The sequence below is a fragment of the Calonectris borealis genome, chromosome 22, assembly GCF_964195595.1.
Source record: "Calonectris borealis chromosome 22, bCalBor7.hap1.2, whole genome shotgun sequence".
NCBI classification, from domain to species: Eukaryota; Metazoa; Chordata; class Aves; order Procellariiformes; family Procellariidae; genus Calonectris; species Calonectris borealis.
The window spans coordinates 3,234,724-3,253,203 of record NC_134333.1 but is presented as its reverse complement, the minus strand read 5'-3'; the positions used below and the strand labels follow the sequence as shown (position 1 = coordinate 3,253,203).

The following is an 18,480-nucleotide window of genomic DNA, read 5'->3' as shown; positions in this document are numbered from 1 at the left end:
ATCCCCTCCCCAGGGGGCCAGGCTGGAGCACCCATGGAAAGAGAGGGCAGGGGAAGGATTCGGACAGTCTCTGGAGGGGCAGTGTGGAGGGCCACTGCGGAGTGGGCAATCTTACCCAAAATGGTGGTACTCGTCAAGACGGTGACACTTTGTCAGGGCTCAGTAGGTGTCCCGTCCTGTGGCTGCAAAGGTCGTAGGGGGAGCTCTGGGTTCCTGCTGTGCAGGAGGAGCACGGAGGAGGGAGTGTCCCTGCTCTGCTGAGGAGCCCCGACAGCCTGGTCCCTGCTGAGTCCTGTGCACGTGAGTTTTAGGGTGTGACCTGGGGGGCTTGAGCCTGCACTTCTGCCCCAGAGCTTCAGCGCCAAGCGTATGCTGGATCTCATCTGCCCAGAGCCCTGGAGGTGCTTTGCTGCTTGCGGGGTCTGGGAGGGCTTTGACATGAAGAGTCAGCTGGAGAAGAGTCAGCACGAGGGAGTAAGTGGAGGAGTAGGGTGTTGGGCCAGAGCGGAGGGAGCAGGGTGAGGAGCACGTCTGCCTAGGGGTGCCCTGTCCAAGCGGAGCTGGGCTGAGGGGCTCCCATGCTGGAGCAGCACAGCAGCACCAAGGGACCTTGGCCCCCTGGGAGGACAACCTGCCATGCCCAGGGCCAGCTCTGCAGTCCCAGCATAAACACTGCAGTCCTTCCTCCGAGGAAGGTCGGGGTGGCCCTACAGCAACACGTCACCTTTTGCCCACCAGAGGTTTTCCTGCCAAGCGAGCGCTCTGTTATTGCACCCCGCAGGGTGAGAGACACCCGGGAGTGCACCAACAGCTTCAACTTCTTCCGCTCCTCCACCCCCGCCTCTCGCCTTCACTGCTGTCATGGACCGAGGGAGTGACTAGGAGGGCCTAGGACTGGCTGCAGTCACAGAGGCAGAGACAGGGAAGGTGTGGGCAGAGCTGCCCTGCAGGCAGAGAGAAGCTGGAGAGAGGCGAGACAGAGCGGGCCTGGCCATGTGGACTGCCCTGTGCGTGGGGTTATTGCCCGTGCTAGGTAAGTGAAAGGAAGGGGTGATGTCCCCCAGGATCTGAGCATGCGCCTGTGCTCTGCACGGCTCTGTGGCGCTGTGCTGACTGCTTGCAGCCTGACCTGCCCGTGGCTCGAGCTCCTCACCCATCCCTGTGAAGCCCAATGGCAACAGCCCTCCTCCTCTTCTAGCCATGATTTAGGCACTTCTGTCCAGCCTGCCTCCTCTGCTTCAAGTGGGCAAATCAGACCAAGCTCCCTGACTGACAGGGAAAAGGAGGGAGGGAAACGTGGTGTCTCCTTCCTCATGAGCCCTGATTCCTGGTACCAGCTGGATTCCTCCGCCCATCTTTGTCAGCTGGGTTCAAAGAGGAGGATTTAGTCTTCCCGCTGGTCCAGTGCCATGGCAATGCCTCCACCAGCATTGCCCTGACTTTTGCTGAATCTTGGAGTGGTCATGGCTTGTTGTCACTCTGCAGCAGTCACTGGCCAGGTGGCCTTGGAGCAACACGTCAGGGAACTGGCCGTGCGAGAGGGCGATGGAGTCACCTTCCAGTGCAGCATGAGTGGAGGCAGTATGAGCAGCTACTACATGTTCTGGTACCGGCAGGGGCCGAGTGGTGCTCTGGACTGGATTTACAAGGAGGGTGACAGCTATGGAGAAGGTTTCCAGGATCGCTTTAAGGGAACAGTGGAGGGCTCCCAGAACAGATTCACACTGCAGATCCAGGCAGCAAAGCAAGGGGATGAAGCAGTGTATTACTGTGGTGCCAGGCTCACCCTGGAGCAGCTCTGCAGCAGAGTGCACCAAAAAGCGACTGACAGAGAATACAGACTTTTCAGCATTTCTTTCTAGCAGCTGCTAACCAGAGGTTGGTGTGACGCAAGGGCGGGTGCAAGAAACAGACCTTTGGCGTGCTTGCAGTAAAAGGCAGTGGAGGGAAGTGTGGTTGAAGGGCTGATACCCTTTATGATCCAAGAGGATCTCTTCTGGGAACGTCATACGCTGTGTGGTGAAGTGCAGGTTATTGCACTTTGCCTGGCCTCCTGTCCACCATGGCCCAGTGTTTCCCCCGTGGCTTGGCTGTAGAGCTATGGGGTCATGGCGATGTGGTTGGGTAGCTTAGAGAAGTACTGTAGTGGATGGAGCCAGGGTGCTTAGGAAAGACAGGCTGGGAAAGTGAGGAGGGGGAGTTGCCCTGTCTGCGAGAGAGCAGCTGGAAGCTCTGCTTTGGGACGTATGATGAGCCCCCTGATAGCGTACGGGTCAGGAGTGGAGGGTAGATCAACATTGTGGTGTGAGGCTACTACACATCACCTCTTCAGGACCAAGAATTAGATGAGGCCTTCTTCAGACAACTGGAAGAAGTCCCATGTTCACTGGCCCCGTTCCTCATGGCGGACGTGAAGCAATATTGGCTGGTGGGACAGCACAGCAGGGCACCAGCAACCGAGCAGTTTTCTGGAGCGCACTGATGAAAACTTCATCAGAGGAAGAACTGGTGGTGGATGTGAAGGTGAGGGGCAGCCTTGCCTGCAGTGATGATGCAGTGTTTGAGCTCAGAATCCAGAGAGGAGGGAGCAATGCAAAAAGCATGACCACAGCCCTGGACTTCAGGAGGGCAGAATCTGGGCTCTTCGGGGACCTGCCTAGAAGAACCCCATGGGCGATGGTCCTGGACAGAGGAGGGGTCTGGGAGAGCTGCTTGATTTTCAGAGATCACCTCCTTCAGGCTCACGAATGGTTCCTCCTGAGGAAGCAGAAAGTCAAGCAAAGGTGATCTGGGAGGGATCCTCTCTGACTCGTTCCTTGCAGGCAATACTGGCTTTCAGGAATCCCGGGTCTCTGAGGCCATTCGGAGTGTCCAGAGCCAGGAAGACTTATGTCCGTGGAGGAGGATAATGTCAAGGCATAGTTAAAGAACCGGGAGAGACACAACTCTATGGGAACTGATAGGGTGCACCCATGAGTGCTGAGAGGGCTTGCTGATGTCATTGGAGGCCACTCCCAATAATCTTTGACATGTCACGGTGATTGGGAGAGGTTTCTGTGGCCTGAAAGAAATAAAGAAGATAGTTCTGGAAACCATTTCCAAACATATGAAGGACAAGAAGGTGATAGGGAACAGCCAGCATGCGTTTGTGAAATGGAAATCCTGCTTAACCAACTTGAAAGCCTTCTACAATAGGACAATGGTCTTGGTGGATGAGGAGGGAGTAGATGTTGTGTGTTCTGAATTTAGCTACGCTTTCCTCACTGTTACGCTTAGCAATGTTGTAGACAAAGCTATTTACAATGACTAGATAAGTGCTGAGTGACATGGACTGTGCAAAGGTACATCTTGCTTGCTCCAGCCTTTCCCCCTGGACTCTGGGACCTGGGATTCCTGAAGGACGGTTTTGCTTGTAAAGACTGAGGCAAATAAGGCATTCAGTACCTCAGCCCTTCTCCATGTCCTGTGTCACCAGGTTCCCATCCCATTCAGCAGTGGGCCCGCATTTTCCCTAGCCTTGTTTATCCCTGCAGGCTCCTGGCATTTTTACCTGATCCTTGCTCATTGGGATGGGCTGCTCTTGAGCTCAGCATTGGTGAGTCTGTGAACTACTGCGTCCGGTTCTGGGTTCCCCAGCACAGGAAAGACATGGACATGCCAGAGCAAATGCAATGAAGGGCCATGAAGACGAGGAAGGGAGCATGTGACATACAAGGAGAGCCTGAGAGAACGGGGCTTGTGTAGCGTAGGGAAGAAAATGCTATGGGGGGATTTGTCAATGTGTGTAAATACCTGATGCAGGTTGCAAAGGAGATGGAGCCAGTGTTTTTTCAATGTTATCCTGTGACAGGACATGTGGCAAGAAACACAAAATGCAATTCCGTATAAATGTAACAAGATGGTTTTTTTACTATTGAGGTGACAATTGAAAACTGAACTGGACAACACTGTGGGCAGCCTACTGCGGTCGTTTGAACCGAGATGGCAGCTAAGCCCCACACAGGCGCTCACTTACTCCCTCCACAGTGGGACAGGAGACAGAATCGGAAGGGTGAAGTGAGAAAATGTGTGTGTTGGGATAAAGAGAGTTTAATAAGCAAAGGAAAAGCTGCACGTGCAAGCCAAGCAAAATAAGGAATTCATTCCCTACTTCCCATCGGCAGGCGGATGTTTAGCCATTTCGAGGAAAGCAGGGATTCATCACACATAAGGGTTAGTTCAGACTAACATTCCTCCTTCCTCCTTATTTCCCTCAGCTTCGCACACCATCATGCATATGGAATATCCCTTTGGCCAGTTGCGGTCAGCTGTACAGCTGGTGGGCAACATGAGAAACAGAGAAGGCCCTGAGGCTGTGTAAGCACTGTTCAGCAACAGCTAAAACATGGGTGTGTTATCAACACGGCATTGGTCACAAAACGTCGCAACGTTGCCCATACAGGCTGCTGTGAAGAAAGTTAACTCCATCCCTGCCAGACCCAGTACACCTACTCTAGTTGACCCTGCTTCGAGCAGGAGGGTTAAACCAGACCTTTTCCAGAGGTCCATTACAGCCTCAGCTCTTCTACCATCCTAGGAGCAAAAGTGGCTCCTCTTCTGCTCCCCTTTCTTACACCCTTTCTGGGGAGCCTGAAAGGACAGCAGCAGGCCCGATGGCCAGCCAGAGCTCATAAGAGACAGCTTTGGGGGCTGGAAGTGCTTTGGGAGTACTCTTGCGTCCTGATTGGGGGGGAAGACCTCTAGTCTTTCCTCCTTACCGCGTGTGCTGCCAACATGCTGCCACGTACCCCCTGCAATCCTCCAGCAGTGGCCTTTGGGTGTGATTGAATTCCCTCCACTCTGCCCAGGAACCCTGCCTCTAGCAGCAAGCTCTGGCCAGCTATAGGCCTCTCAGGCTCCGAGAAGCAGCCAGTCAACCGGTCAAATGGGGATGCATGTTCTTCCCCATCCTTCCGAAGCCAGGCTCTGAGTTTGTGTACGTGGTTGTACAACCCTGTCCCATGTGCATGCTCCTGGGTTTTCAATTTACAAAAGAACACCACTTCCTAAGTTCTAACAGGAGACCCCTCACCATAAGTACAGCAGACGCCAGAAATACAGCAGACAGAACCATGCTGAACAGCTTTCCTGTGTGCTACTGTTTTACCCGCCCATATTAGTCTTGTATCACTTGCAGATTTCTCTCTTGAGTTCCAACTTTGAAACTTGTAGCTGACAGAGGACAGCGAGTTTTCCTCGACACTCCTGTAAAAAAGCTGTTTCTGGAAGTCATCAGGGGAGTGGAAAAGTCTGAGTTTCAGTTTTCCCCTTTGCCCTGCCACGTATCACCTGCAAGGACGTGAACGTGCCTGTGAGTCTTCCACAGAATCACAGGAAGGCTGAATTTGGGAGGCACCTCAGGAGGTCATCTGGTCCAAGCCCCCTGGTCAAGGCGGGCCACCTGGGGCCAGTTGCCCAGGACCATGTCCAGTCAGCTTTTGAGTATCTCCAAGCATGGAGACTCCACAACGTCTTTGGGCAACCTGTGCCGGTGCTTGGTCCTCCTGACAGTGAAAAAGTGTTTCCTGATGTTCAGATGGATCCCTCTGTGTTTGTGCGCATTGCCTCTTGACCTGTCACTGATCACCACTGAAAAGAGCTTGGCCCTGCCTTCCCTGCGCCCTCCCTTCATACGTTTCTATATGTTGATGAGATGCCCCCCGAGCCTTCTCTTCTCCAGGGTAAAGAAGTCCCAGCTCTGTCAGCTTTTCCTCATGTAAGAGGTGCTCCACTCCCATTAGCACCTTCTTGGCCTTCACTGGCCTCTCTCCTTTATGTCCAAGTCTCCTGTCCTGGAGAGCCAAGAAGAGGAGCCAGTACTCCAGGTGTGACCTCTCCAGTGCTGACCAGAGGGGAAGGATCACCTCCCTGACCTGCTGGCAATGCTTTGTCTAAGGCAGTCCAGGATTCCATTAACCTTCTTTGCTACCAGGGCAAATTTCTGGTCAAGCTGTTGTCCAGCAGAAGCCTTGGGTCCTTTTCTGAGCATGTGCTTTCCCTCTGAGCAGCCCCCAGCCTGCCGTGGGGCAGGGGGTTGTTCCTCCCCAGGTGCAGGACTTTGCTCTTCCCCGTGTTGAACTGCAGGAGGTTCCTGCCAGCCCACTTCTGCAGCCTGTCGCGGTCCCCCTGATGGCAGCAGAGCCCTCTGTGTGTCTTGTCCCCGCGGGCAGGGGATGGGAGTGAGGCCAGGGCGGGCTGGGGGTGCGGGGCACGGGGAGGGTCCTGCGAGGGGACGCTGCGGGCGACAGCCGGTCCCTGGGGCTGGGCCCGGGGCCGGGCTGGGGCTGGGGCCGGGGCCGGGGCCGCGGCCGGGGCCGGGGCCGGGGCCGGGGCCGCGGCCGGGACCGGGGCCGCGGCCGGGGCCGGGGCCGGGGCCGGGCTGGGGCTGGGGCCGCCCCAGCTGCGATCGGCAGGGCGACAGGGCGGGCAGCGCCGGAGCCGCGCTGGGAGCGCCGGGCCAGGAGCCTTCGTCTGCCGGGGCGCCGCGCTCCTCCGTTGCCTCCGGCCCGGCCCCGCGTCCCTCCCCGCGCCCCCCCTCTCCTCCCCCGCAGGGGCCGCGGCACCGGGGGGCCGGGCCGGGCCGGGCCGGGGCGGGGCGGGCGCGTCGGGGGCGGGCAGAGGCGTCGGCCCTGCCCCGGCGAGGGGCCGAGCCGGCGGGGCGGGCAGGAGCGGGCCCGAGCGCGGCTCCGCTCGGCTCCTCTGCGGCTCCCTGCGAGCCCTTCGGCCCCGGCCGCCCCGGCGCGGCAGGGCACGATGGCGCCCGGGCTGGGGCCGTGGCTCCTGGCCTTGTCCTTGGCCGCGGGGCCGGCAGGTGAGAGCCGGGCGGGGAGGGCAGCGAGGCCGGGGCTGGGCCCGGGCCCGGGGCTGGGGCTGCCCGCGGGCGGCCCTGCCCGGCCCGGGGCCCCGGGGCGCCGGGGCTGCGGCTGCTCCCGCGCCGGGCGCGCTGTCGCCGGGCGCTCGGCTTCCTTCGCGGGGCAGCGGGGAGCGGGGGGCGAGGGAGAGGGAGAGGGGGCGGGAGAGGGCCGGGGGCGAGGGCGGCGGGGGCGGGAGGCCTTCGGGGCGCGGGCCGGGCCGGAGCGCCGGGAGCAGGCGCGGCTCAGCCCGCGGAGGGCAGGCGGGGCATTGGCCCGGGCGCGGGGCTTGGCCGGGAGAGAGGGGGGCGGCGGCGGTCGCTGTGCCGGGGCGGGGGGCGCCGGGGCGGCGGGGGAACGGCCTCGGGCCGCGGGCGCGCCCTGCCCGGCTGCCTGCGCTCTCCGTCCGCAGGGGTGTGGGCGCAGTGGAGGCTGGTGGCGGCCGGAGGAGGGCTGCGAGCGCCGGGGGACTCCGTGCTCCTCTCCTGCCGGGCGTCCGGCTACCGCTTTGAGCTTTTTTCCATTCGGTGGTACCGTCAGGCAGCCGGTGGCAGACTCGAGTGGGTGTCCTACATCAGCTCCGAGGGTTCTGCAAAGCGGTACGGGGCAGCCGTGGAGGGTCGAGCCACGGCGTCCCGGGACAATTCCCGGTCCGAGTCATCTCTGTCCCTGCGTGCCCTGCACCCCCGGGACTCTGCCCGCTACTTCTGCGCTGTTCGCACGGAGGCAGGAAATCCAGCTGAGCTTTAACACAAACCTGCTGGGCCCAGCACAGGGTGTGGAAGCTGTGGGGTGGGGGAGTACTTGGGGTAGGGTGTCAGGGCTGTCCCCAAGCAGTGAGGGGCCATCGCTGTCCACTGCCGGAGTTCCTGGCCTTTCCTGCACACTGCAGGAATTTTAATTTGTGGCCAATTAAAATAGAGTTGAATGGTGAGAATGAAAAGAAACCCCAACCCTAAAGAAACCTTCCTCCCTCTCTGCCCTCCTTCTTTCCAGGCTCAACTTCACTCCTTCATTCCCTTCCGCTCCCAGAGAAGCACAGGGTCCAATGTGAAATGGAGTTTGGTGTCTGTTCATAACATTTCATGTGCATTGCTCCAGCTGGATGTGCATAAATCTATGGGGTCCGGTGGGATTCATCCCAGGGTACTGAAAGAGCTGGCTGATGTTATCCCAGGATGTCTCTCCGTTCTTTTTCAGTGGTCTTGGGAGTCTGGAGGGGTGCCAGACGACTGGAAGCTGGCAAATATCCCAGTTTTCAAGAAGGGAAAGAAGGAAGACCCTGGTAATTACAGGCCTGTGAGTCTCACTTCAGTGCCTGGTAAAATTATGGAGAAGGTTATTCTGGGAGTTACTGACAAATACTTGAGAGACAACGCAGTCATTGGTCATAGCCAGCATGGGTTCTTGAGGGGAAAGTCCTGCTTAACTAACTTAATGTCCTGTTATGACAAGGCCACCCATCTCGTTGACCAAGGGAAGCTGGTAGATGTGGGGTTTTGTTGAATGTTAGCAAAGCTTTTGATGCTGTCTCTCAGAGGGTGCTTCTGGACAAAATGCCTAGCACACAGCTAGGCAAGTCCATAATACGTTGGGTGAACAACTGGGTGACGGGTTGGGCTCAAAGAGTTGTAGTCAGTGGGGTTCCAGCAGGCTGGCGGGCAGTCACCAGCGGGGTTCCCCCAGGCTCAATTTTAGAGCCAGTGCTCTTTAATGTTTTTATAAATGATCTGGATGCAGGACTCGAATGTACATTAAGTAAGTTTGCTGTCGATACTAAACTAGGAGGAGCTGTGGACTCCCTCAAGGGCAGAGAGGCCTTACAGAGAGATCTGGATAGACTGGAGAGCTGGGCAGTCACCAACCCTATGAAATGTAACAAGAGCAAGTGCCGGATTCTCCACCTGGGATGTGGTAATCCTGGTTATACGCACAAATTGGGGAACGAGAGGCTGGAGAGCAGCCGCGCGGAAAGAGATGTGGGGGTTTGGGTTGATGGCAAGTTGAATATGAGTCAAGAGTGTGCCCTGGCAGCCAAAAGAGCCAACTGTGTCCTGGGGTGCATCAAACACAGCATAGCTCGCCGGTCGAGGGAGGTGATTGTCCCACTCTGCGGTGCACTGGTGCGGCCCCACCTCGAGTACTGTGTGCAGTTTTGGGCACCTCAATAGAAGAAGGACATCAAACTATTAGAGTGTGTCCAGAGGAGGATGACCGAGATGGTGAAAGGCCTCGAGGGCAAGATTATGAGGAGCGGCTGAGGTCACTGGGCTTGTTCAGCTTGGAGAAGAGAAGGCTGAGGGGTGACCTCATCGCAGTCTACAGCTTCCTCAAGGGGGGCAGCAGAGGGGGAGGTGCTGATCTCCTCTTTCTGGTGACCAGCAATAGGACACGAGGAAATGGAATGAAGCTGCGTCGGGGGAAGTTTGGATTGGACATTAGGAAAAGGTTCTTCCCTGAGAGGGTGGTCGGTCACTGGAACAGGCTTCCAAGGGAAGTGGCCAGGGCACCAAGGCTGTCAAAGTTCCAGGAGCATCTGGACGGTGCTTTTAGTCATAGGGTTCAGTTTTAGGTAGTCCTGCAAGGAGCAGGGAGTTGGACTCAATGATCATAGAATCATAGAATCATAGAATCATACAGGTTGGAAAAGACCTCTAAGATCATCGTGTCCAACCGTCAACCCAACACCACCATGCCCACTACACCATGTCCCTAAGGGCCTCATCTACACGTCTTTTAAATACCTCCAGGGATGGTGACTCCACCACTTCCCTGGGCAGCCTGTTCCAAGGCCTGACCACTCTTTCAGTAAAGAAATTTTTCCTAATGTTCAATCTAAACCTCCCTTGGCGCAACTTGAGGCCATTTCCTCTCGTCCTATCGCTAGTTACTTGGGAGAAGAGACCAACACCCACCTCGCTACACCCTCCTTTCAGGTAGTTGTAGAGCGCGATGAGGTCTCCCCTCAGCCTCCTCTTCTCCAGGCTAAACAACCCCAGTTCCCTCAGCCGCTCCTCATAAGACTTGTGCTCCAGGCCCTTCACCAGCTTCGTTGCTCTCCTCTGGACGCGCTCCAGCACCTCCATGTCCTTCTTGTAGTGAGGGGCCCAAAACTGAACACAGTATTCAAGGTGCGGCCTCACCAGTGCCGAGTACAGGGGCACGATCACCTCCCTATTCCTGCTGGCCACACTATTTCTGATACAGGCCAGGATGCCGTTGGCCTTCTTGGCCACCTGAGCACACTGCCGGCTCATGTTCAGCCGGCTGTCAACCAGTACCCCCAGGTCCTTTTCCTCTGGGCAGCTTTCCAGCCACTCTTCCCCAAGCCTGTAGCGTTGCCTGGGGTTGTTGTGGCCGAAGTGCAGGACCCGGCACTTGGCCTTGTTGAACCTCATACAGTTGGCCTCGGCCCATGGATCCAGCCTGTCCAGGTCCCTCTGCAGAGCCTTCCTACCCTCCAGCAGATCAACACTCCCGCCCAACTTGGTGTCATCTGCAAACTTACTGAGGGAGCACTCGATCCCCTCGTCCAGATCATCGATAAAGATATTGAACAGGACCGGCCCCAGTACTGAGCCCTGGGGAACACCGCTCGTGACCGGCCGCCAACTGGATTTAACTCCGTTCACCACAACTCTCTGGGCTCGGCCGTCCAGCCAGTTTTTTACCCAGCGAAGAGTGTACCTGTCTAGGCCGTGAGCCGCCAGCTTCTCTAGGAGAATGCTGTGGGAGACAGTGTCAAAGGCCTTACTGAAGTCCAAGTAGACCACATCCACTGCCTTTCCCTCATCCACTAGGCGGGTCACCTGGTCATAGAAGGAGATCAGGTTGGTCAAGCAGGACCTGCCTTCCATGAACCCGTGCTGGCTGGGCCTGATCCCCTGGTTGTCCTGGACATGGCTCGTGAGCACCCTCAAAACGAACCGCTCCATGATCTTCCCCGGCACCGAGGTCAGGCTGACCGGCCTGTAGTTCCCTGGATCCTCCTTCCGGCCCTTCTTGTAGATGGGAGTCACATTGGCGAGCCTCCAGTCGTCCGGGACCTCCCCAGTTAACCAGGACTGCTGGTAAATGATGGAGAGCGGCTCGGCAAGCTCCTCCGCCAGCTCCCTCAGAACCCTCGGGTGGATCCCATCTGGCCCCATAGACTTGTGAATGTCCAGGTGGCGTAGCAGGTCATTAACTTCTTCCTCTTGGATTATGGGGGGTTTATCCTGCTCGTCGTCCCTGTCTTCCAGCTCAGGGGGCTGAGTACCCTGAGGATAACCATTCTGACTACTAAAGACTGAGGCAAAGAAGGCGTTGAGTACCTCAGCCTTTTCCTCATCCTTGGTGGCAACGTTCCCCCCTGCATCCAATAGAGGATGGAGATTCTCCTTGGCTCTCCTTTTGTCATTAACATACTTATAAAAGCATTTTTTGTTGTCTCTCACGACAGTGGCCAGGTTGAGTTCTAGCTGGGCTTTTGCCTTTCTAATTTCCTCTCTGCACGACCTAACGCGATCCCTGTACTCTTCCTGAGTTGCCTGACCCTTCCTCCACAAGTGATAAACTCTCCTTTTTTCCCTGAGTCCCAGCCAGAGCTCCCCGTTCAGCCAGGCCGGTCGCCTTCCCCGCCCGTTCTTCTTGCGGCACATGGGGACAGCCCGCTCCTGCGCCTTTAAGACTTCCTTCTTGAAGAACGTCCAGCCTTCCTGGACCCCTTTGCCCTTCAGGACCGTCTCCCAAGGGATCCTCTCGACCAGTGTCCTGAGCAGGCCAAAGTCCGCCCGCCGGAAGTCCATGGTAGCGGTTTTGCTGGCCCCCCTCTTTACTTCACCAAGTATCGAAAATTCTACCATTTCATGGTCACTAAGCCCAAGCCGGCCTCCGACCACCACATCTCCCACCAGCCCTTCTCTGTTCGTGAACAGCAGGTCAAGCGAGGCATCTCCCCTGGTGGGCTCGCTTACCAGCTGCGTCAGGAAGTTATCCTCCACACACTCCAGGAACCTCCTCGACTGTTTCCTCTCTGCCGTGTGGTATTTCCAGCAGACATCCGGAAAGTTGAAGTCCCCCACAAGAACAAGGGCTAGCGACTGGGAGACTTCTGCCAGCCTCTGGTAGAATATTTCGTCTGCCTCCTCTTCCTGGCCAGGTGGTCTATAACAGACCCCCAGCAGGATATCTGCCTTGTTGGCCTTCCCCCTCATCCTTACCCACAAGCACTCGACCTCGTCATCACTATCATTGAGCTCTAGACAGTCGAAGCATTCCCTAACATACAGGGCTACTCCACCGCCTCTCCTTCCTCGCCTGTTCCTTCTGAAAAGCTTATAGCCGTCCATTGCAGCACTCCAATCGTGCGACTCATCCCACCACGTTTCCGTGATGGCGACTAAGTCATAGCTACCCCGCTGCACAATGGCTTCCAGCTCCTCCTGTTTGACGCCCATGCTGCATGCATTGGTGTAGATGCACTTGAGCTGGGCTGCCGATTTCTCCCCCGACAATGGCGTGCGGACCCTAGGCTCTTCTCTAGAGAGCCTGGTTTTATCCCCGTCCCCCTTCGAATCTAGTTTAAAGCCCTCTCGATGAGCCCGGCCAACTCATATGCGAGAATCCTTTTCCCCCTGCGAGACAGCTGAACTCTGTCCGTCGCCAGCAGGCCCGGTGCCGGGGAAACCTCCCCGTGGTCAAAGAAGCCAAAATTCTGTTGATGGCACCAGCCCCTGAGCCACGTGTTGATCCGATGAGTTTTCCTGTTCCTTTCGGTGTTCCGCCCCGCCACTAAAGGGATCGAGGAAAAAACTACCTGTGCTCCCGATCCTCCTACCAGTCGCCCCAGCGCCCTGAAGTCCCTTTTGATCCCTTCGGGACTTCTCCCTGCAACCTCCTCACTGCCAGCCTGTATAACCAGTAGTGGGTAGTAATCGGAGGCCTGCACGAGACTGGGGAGCTTCCTAGTGATGTCCTTCACCCGGGCCCCAGGGAGGCAGCAGACTTCCCTGTGGGATGGGTCCGGCCGACAAATTGGGCCCTCGGTCCCCCTCAGAAGGGAATCACCAATGACAATTACCCTCCTTTTTTTCTTAGCGGAGGCAGTCGTAATTTGTGGGGCTGGCTGCCTCTCCTCGGGCAACCCCCTGGATGGGCCTTCATCTGCGTCCTCGTTCGATCCTTATGGGTCCCTTCCAACTTGGGACATTGTATGATTCTATGATTCCATGGTTGTATGGTCCTATTAATGGTACTATTCTCTCAATATGTAATGGTTCTGTTGTGGTCCCACGAGGTCACTGTGTGTAATATGTGTGAAGTCCCACTATCTCTAGATGAACGTTACTCTGCGGTTCATGGACAGCTGGTAGACTGCAAGAGTAGTTTTCCCATTTCGTGGGATGTTACTGCATCCGGTGGGGCTTTTAAGGGACATGTCTTCTGAAGTGCGGAAGACAAAAGAGGCTGAGGGTGTCCATGGGATATCCGTGGCAGTTTACGCAAAGACACCCATATAGCCGCGGTCCATTCCCAACATTCTTCAATGTCGACGGTATAAGTAGATGTAGAGGGGTCTACCCGTGGAATAATTAATGCATGCGCTCACAGTCTTCTTGCCAGTGTCACCCGGAGGACAATTGCTCACTGTACTGTGTGTCCATGGAGGCTTATCAGTCCCTTGGACTCCCGGTGTTGCAGCTGTGTTGGCGGAAAGCCTTGGCCTAGCAGGGCTGTTTTTTTCCAAATGCTGGAGGTACGGGGCAGTTGTGACTTTGACAACTTGGCCCTTCTTGTTTCATAGCAGACAGTTGCCTCCTTTGATGTAAGGAGGCTGCGCACTATTATTTGGGCCACGTGGCTACTACCGATCACCTGATCAAGAAGAAGAAGTAGACAAGGTGTTCTGGGTTGAGCTTGGTTGGCCACCAGGTGCCCGACAAGCCGCTCTATCAGTCCCCCACCTCAGCTGAACAGGGGGAAGCAATACAATGAAAGTATGACAATGCATGAAAGTATAAACAATACAATGAAAGGGGCACAGGTCCTGCTAGAAAGCCTTCTCCAGCATGGGCTCGTCTCTCCACGGGACCGCAGTTACTGTCAGGAGCCTGCTCCAGCGTGAGCTCTCCACGGGGTGACAGCTTGCTTGAGGTCACGTCCACCTGCTCTGGCGTGGGGTCCTCCACAGGCTGCAGGGTGGATATCTGCTCCACCGTAGAACTTCATGGGCTGCAGGGGGACAACCTGTATCACCATGGTCTTCACCACCGGCTGCAGGGGAATCTCTGCTGCGGCACCTGGAGCACCTTCTCCCCCTCCTTCCTCGCTGACAACGGGTCTTGGTCGATGAGGAGAGAGTGGATGTTGTGTATTCTGAATGTAGTTACACTTTTAGCAGTGACTACCCTGGAAATGTTGGAGACAAAGCTACTTATTATGGACTAGATAAGTGCTCAGTGACATGGACTGTGCAAAGGTACATCTTGCTTGCTCCAGCCTTTCCCCCTGGACTCTGGCACCTGGGCTTCCTGAAAGACGGTCTTGCTAGTAAAGACTGAGGCAAATAAGGCATTCAGTACCTCAGCCCTTCTCCATGTCCTGTGTCACCAGGTCCCCTATCCCATTCAGCAGTGGGCCCGCATTTTCCCTAGCCTTGCTTATCCCTGCAGGCTCCTGGCATTTTTACCTGACTCCTTACTTGTTGGGATGGACTCCTCTTGAGCTCAGCACTGGTGAGACTGTGGACTACTGCATCCAGAGGAGAAAATCCTGTGGGTAGATTTGTCAGTGTGTGTAAATACCTGAGGCTGTGTAGTCTCCATTCTTGGAGATATTCAAAACTGAAGAGGACAAGGTTGTGGGCAGCCTACCGTCCCTAAGCCCGGTAGGCGGCTGAGCCCCACACAGCTGCTTGCTTAGTCACCCGCAGTGGGGTGGGAGAGAGAATCAGAAGGGTAAAAGTGAGAAAACTTGTGTGTTGAGATAAAGAGAGTGTAAGAAGTAAAGCAAAAGCTGCGTGCACAAACCAAGCAACATAAGGAATTCATTCCTGACTTCCCATTGGCAGGCGGATGTTTAGGCATTTTTAGGAAAGCCGGCCTTCATCACGCATAACGGTTACTTGGGAAAGACAGAAGTCATGACTCCGAATATCCCTCTTTCCTCCTCCTTTCCCCTAGGTTTATTGCTTCACGTGACTTCATGCCTGGCTGCATCTTCTTTGCCCTCTCTTTTCAGGTGTTTCTGTACATTTATGAGATCCATCACCAGTTTTCATTTCTCCGGAGTAAACAGTCCCAGCTCCCACAGCCTTTTTTACAGGAGAGATGCTCCAGCCCCTTCGTCATCTTCATGGTCCTTTGCTGGACTCTCCCAAGTACGTCCAAGTCTCTCTTGTACTGGGGAGGCCAGAACTGGACACAGTACTACAGGTGAAGGTTTACCAGTGTCGGACAGAGGGGAAGGACCACCTCCCTCAACCTGCTGGGAAAACTCCTGGTGCCGCCCAGGATACCATTAGCTGCGTTGGCCACTCTGGTGTGTTAACCTTGGGGGGCTGCCAGATGCCCACCAAGCTGCTCTCTCACTCCCCTTCCACACTGGAGCGGGGGGAGAAAAGAAGATTAAAAATTCATGAGTCAAACTAAAGGCAGGTAGATGGCTTACAAATCACAGGAGAAGAGACTTGGCGGAAATTAATGCATTGCCAATCCAAAATAGAGTAGGGTAATGAGAAACAACAACAGAAATAAGAAATCGTCCCCCATTCCTCCTTCTTCCCAGCCTCAACTTCACTCCTTCATTCCCAACTTCTCTACCTCCTCCACACCCCAAGCAGCGCAGGGAGATGGGGAAGGGGGGAAGTGGTCAGTTCATAACACTTTGTCCCTGCCACTCCTTTCTCCTCACGCCTATCCCCTGCTCTGGTCTGGGGTCCCTCCAACACTATACAGTCCTTCGTGAACTGCTCCAGTGTGGGGCCTCTCCCCAGAGTACGGTCCTTCAGGAACAGACTGCTCCAGCATGGGCCTCCCAATGGGTCGCAGTTCCTGCCTGAAAACCTGCTCCTGCCTGGGCTCTCTATGTCCACCAGCTTCCTTCAGGGCACATCTGACTGCTGTGGTGTGGGGTCCTCCACGGGCTGCAGTGTGGATATCTGCCCTGACGTAGGCTTCCATGGGCTGCAGGGGGACAACCTGTTTCACCATGCTCTTTTCCAGGGGCTGCAGGTGAATTTCTGCTCTGGCGCCTGGAGCACGTCCTTCCCCTCCTTCTTCACTGACCTTGGTGTCTGCAGGGGTTTTTATCTCACTGTTTTTCTTACTTTTCTCTCTCGCAGATGCTTGTGGTGGTGCATCTTCCCCCCCATTCCCCTGGGCCGCTCGTTGATCTCAGAAATTCCCTGAAACCTCGGCCTTGGTGTACGGAGTCTGGCGGTTGAGCGCTCCTTGACCATATCGGAAACTCTGCATGGCTGAGGCTGGGAACGCACTCCCAGTGCCTGTCCCAGGCGCCATCTTATCTGAGTTGTAGCTCAGTTGTAACAACACCAAAACCTTCAGAATTTTAGTCACTACCGCCTTGGCCTGTGGCCAGGATGGAAATTTACAGGTGACTGAAGTCAATCATCTGTGCACCTATAAATGGTGGTCCTAAGTGAGACCCTTTGAGCTCTCCTGGACCGCAGCGGGTTGTGCCCAAAACTCCCTCTGAGTGAAACGCTCCTCAGAGTTTGCAAACTCTCGATTTGTGATATTTGGAGGACCGTCGCCGGTTGGCACAGGACCTGGGCTGCAATACTCCTCGAGGCTCAACGCTTTGTCCGTTGAGAAATGCCAAGACACTTTACGTGAGTATTTCGCTGAACTCGAGGGGGATTTTTAACAGATATATCTTTGTATATTTATCCATCTTTGCATCCGTGTGTGTGTGTATTGATGAAAGTACCTGCTAGCAAATACAGTCTGCTAAAATCTTATGATCTAGCTTAAGATTGAGGTTCTTAAATGAACCTTAGACTGCTGCTGAACATATAATCTTTAGACATACACCGTTGCCCAAGTCTGGGACTAGGGCTAGGCCCAGCCGGGTCTACTCTGAACCTCGTGACTCAACAGGAGGGCCTCCTTACCCTTTTTGTATCAGACATAAGCCGTTGCCCAAGTCTGAGACTACGATTAGATCCAGCCGGATCTTCTCTGAACCTCGTGACTCAGCGGGAGGGTCTCCCTTAACCTTTTCGTTCTCGGCCTCTGTATAAATCATCCCAACTCAGTTCTAACACAATACCCTGGCTTCGGCTGGGATAGAGGTAATTTTCTTGCTAGTAGCTGGCATAGTGCTGGGGTTTAGATTTAGTATGAGAAGACTGTTGATAACACGCTCATGTTGTAGTTGTTGCTAAGTAGTGTTTTCATTAGCCAAGGACTTCTCAGTTTCCCATGCTCTTTTCCTTTGTACACTTCATCCGTGTAGTAAGTGATAGAGTGAACCTTGCCATTGAACTCTGCTAAGTCGCGCTTGTATAAATTTCTATTAAAATCACTTTCTGCTAATACCGTCAACAGTGATTCTTTGAGCGGCCTCCAAACCACTCATTCGCGACAACGCTGTGCAGCATTTTTTACCTTTTTTGTCAGTATGTTACCACAGAGGCATCACCAGCTTAGCCGATTGGCTCAGCTTTGGCCAGCGGTGGGTCCTTGTTGAGCTGGCTGGAATCAGCTGTGTCTGACTCGGGGGCAGCCCTGGTCTCCTCCAGGTTTAGTTTAAACCAGGACATGGTTTAGTGGGCATGGTGGTGTTGGGTTGACGGTTGGACACGATGATCTTAGAGGTCTTTTCCAACCTTAATGATTCTATAATTTTATGATTCCATGATTTCCAATTCCTCTACCTCCTCTCCCTGAGTGGCCTGTGGGAATGGGGAATGGGGTCAGTTCATAACACTTCATCTCTACTCTTCCTTCCTCCCTCCCCCGGTCTGCAGTCCTTCACAAATGGCTCCAGGGTGGTTCCTTCTCAAGGGCTGCAGTCCTTCAGGATAAACCTCCTCCAGCGTGGGCTTTCCACAGACCCCAGTTTCCGTCAGGGCATACGAACGTGCTCTGCCCTGGGATCCTGCCCAGGCTGCAGGGGAATACCTGCTCTGCCCTGGTCTCTTCCACAGGCTGCAGGGGAATCTGTGCTGTGGCACCTGGAGCACCTCCTCCCCCTGCTTCTTCACTGCCCTTGGTGTCTGCAGGGTTGTTTCTCACGCTTTCTTTCCTTGCTTCTCACACTGCCGGGCACTGTTTTGAGCTCTCTTAAATATGTTCACACATGGGCGCCATCATCTTCGTTCATGGGCTCAACTTGGAGCTGGTGAGTGCTGGGGCAGCTCAGGACTATTCCCAGGGAGAGAGGGGCCGTCACTGCGCCCCGCCGGTGGTCCTGGCCTTTCTGCAAGAGCTCCTTTCCCGGCACTGCCAGTTTCCACCTCCTGAGTCCCACATGCACTATTTCATTCTGTGGAGATGCTTCAGTGTCTTTCTGTCACCCAACCAGCGTGGCCGCTCTGCCTGCCTGCAGCCCCTCTCTGCCTTCCCTTGGTCTCCTTCGTTCCTGG

General features: G+C 55.4%; 2 gene segments (V, D, J or C); both read left to right on the top strand.

The window, feature by feature from the left end:
• The first annotated feature begins 424 nt into the window (after nucleotides 1-424).
• On the top strand, nucleotides 425-1,870 carry LOC142091622 (T cell receptor delta variable 2-like). The segment is given in 2 exon segments: nucleotides 425-1,033; nucleotides 1,486-1,870. Coding segments are annotated over 2 exon segments (417 nt in total).
• Nucleotides 1,871-4,773: 2,903 nt separating this feature from the next.
• Nucleotides 4,774-7,640, top strand: LOC142091760 (Ig heavy chain V region 914-like). The segment is given in 2 exon segments: nucleotides 4,774-4,783; nucleotides 7,303-7,640. Coding segments are annotated over 2 exon segments (348 nt in total).
• The last annotated feature ends 10,840 nt before the right edge of the window (nucleotides 7,641-18,480 follow it).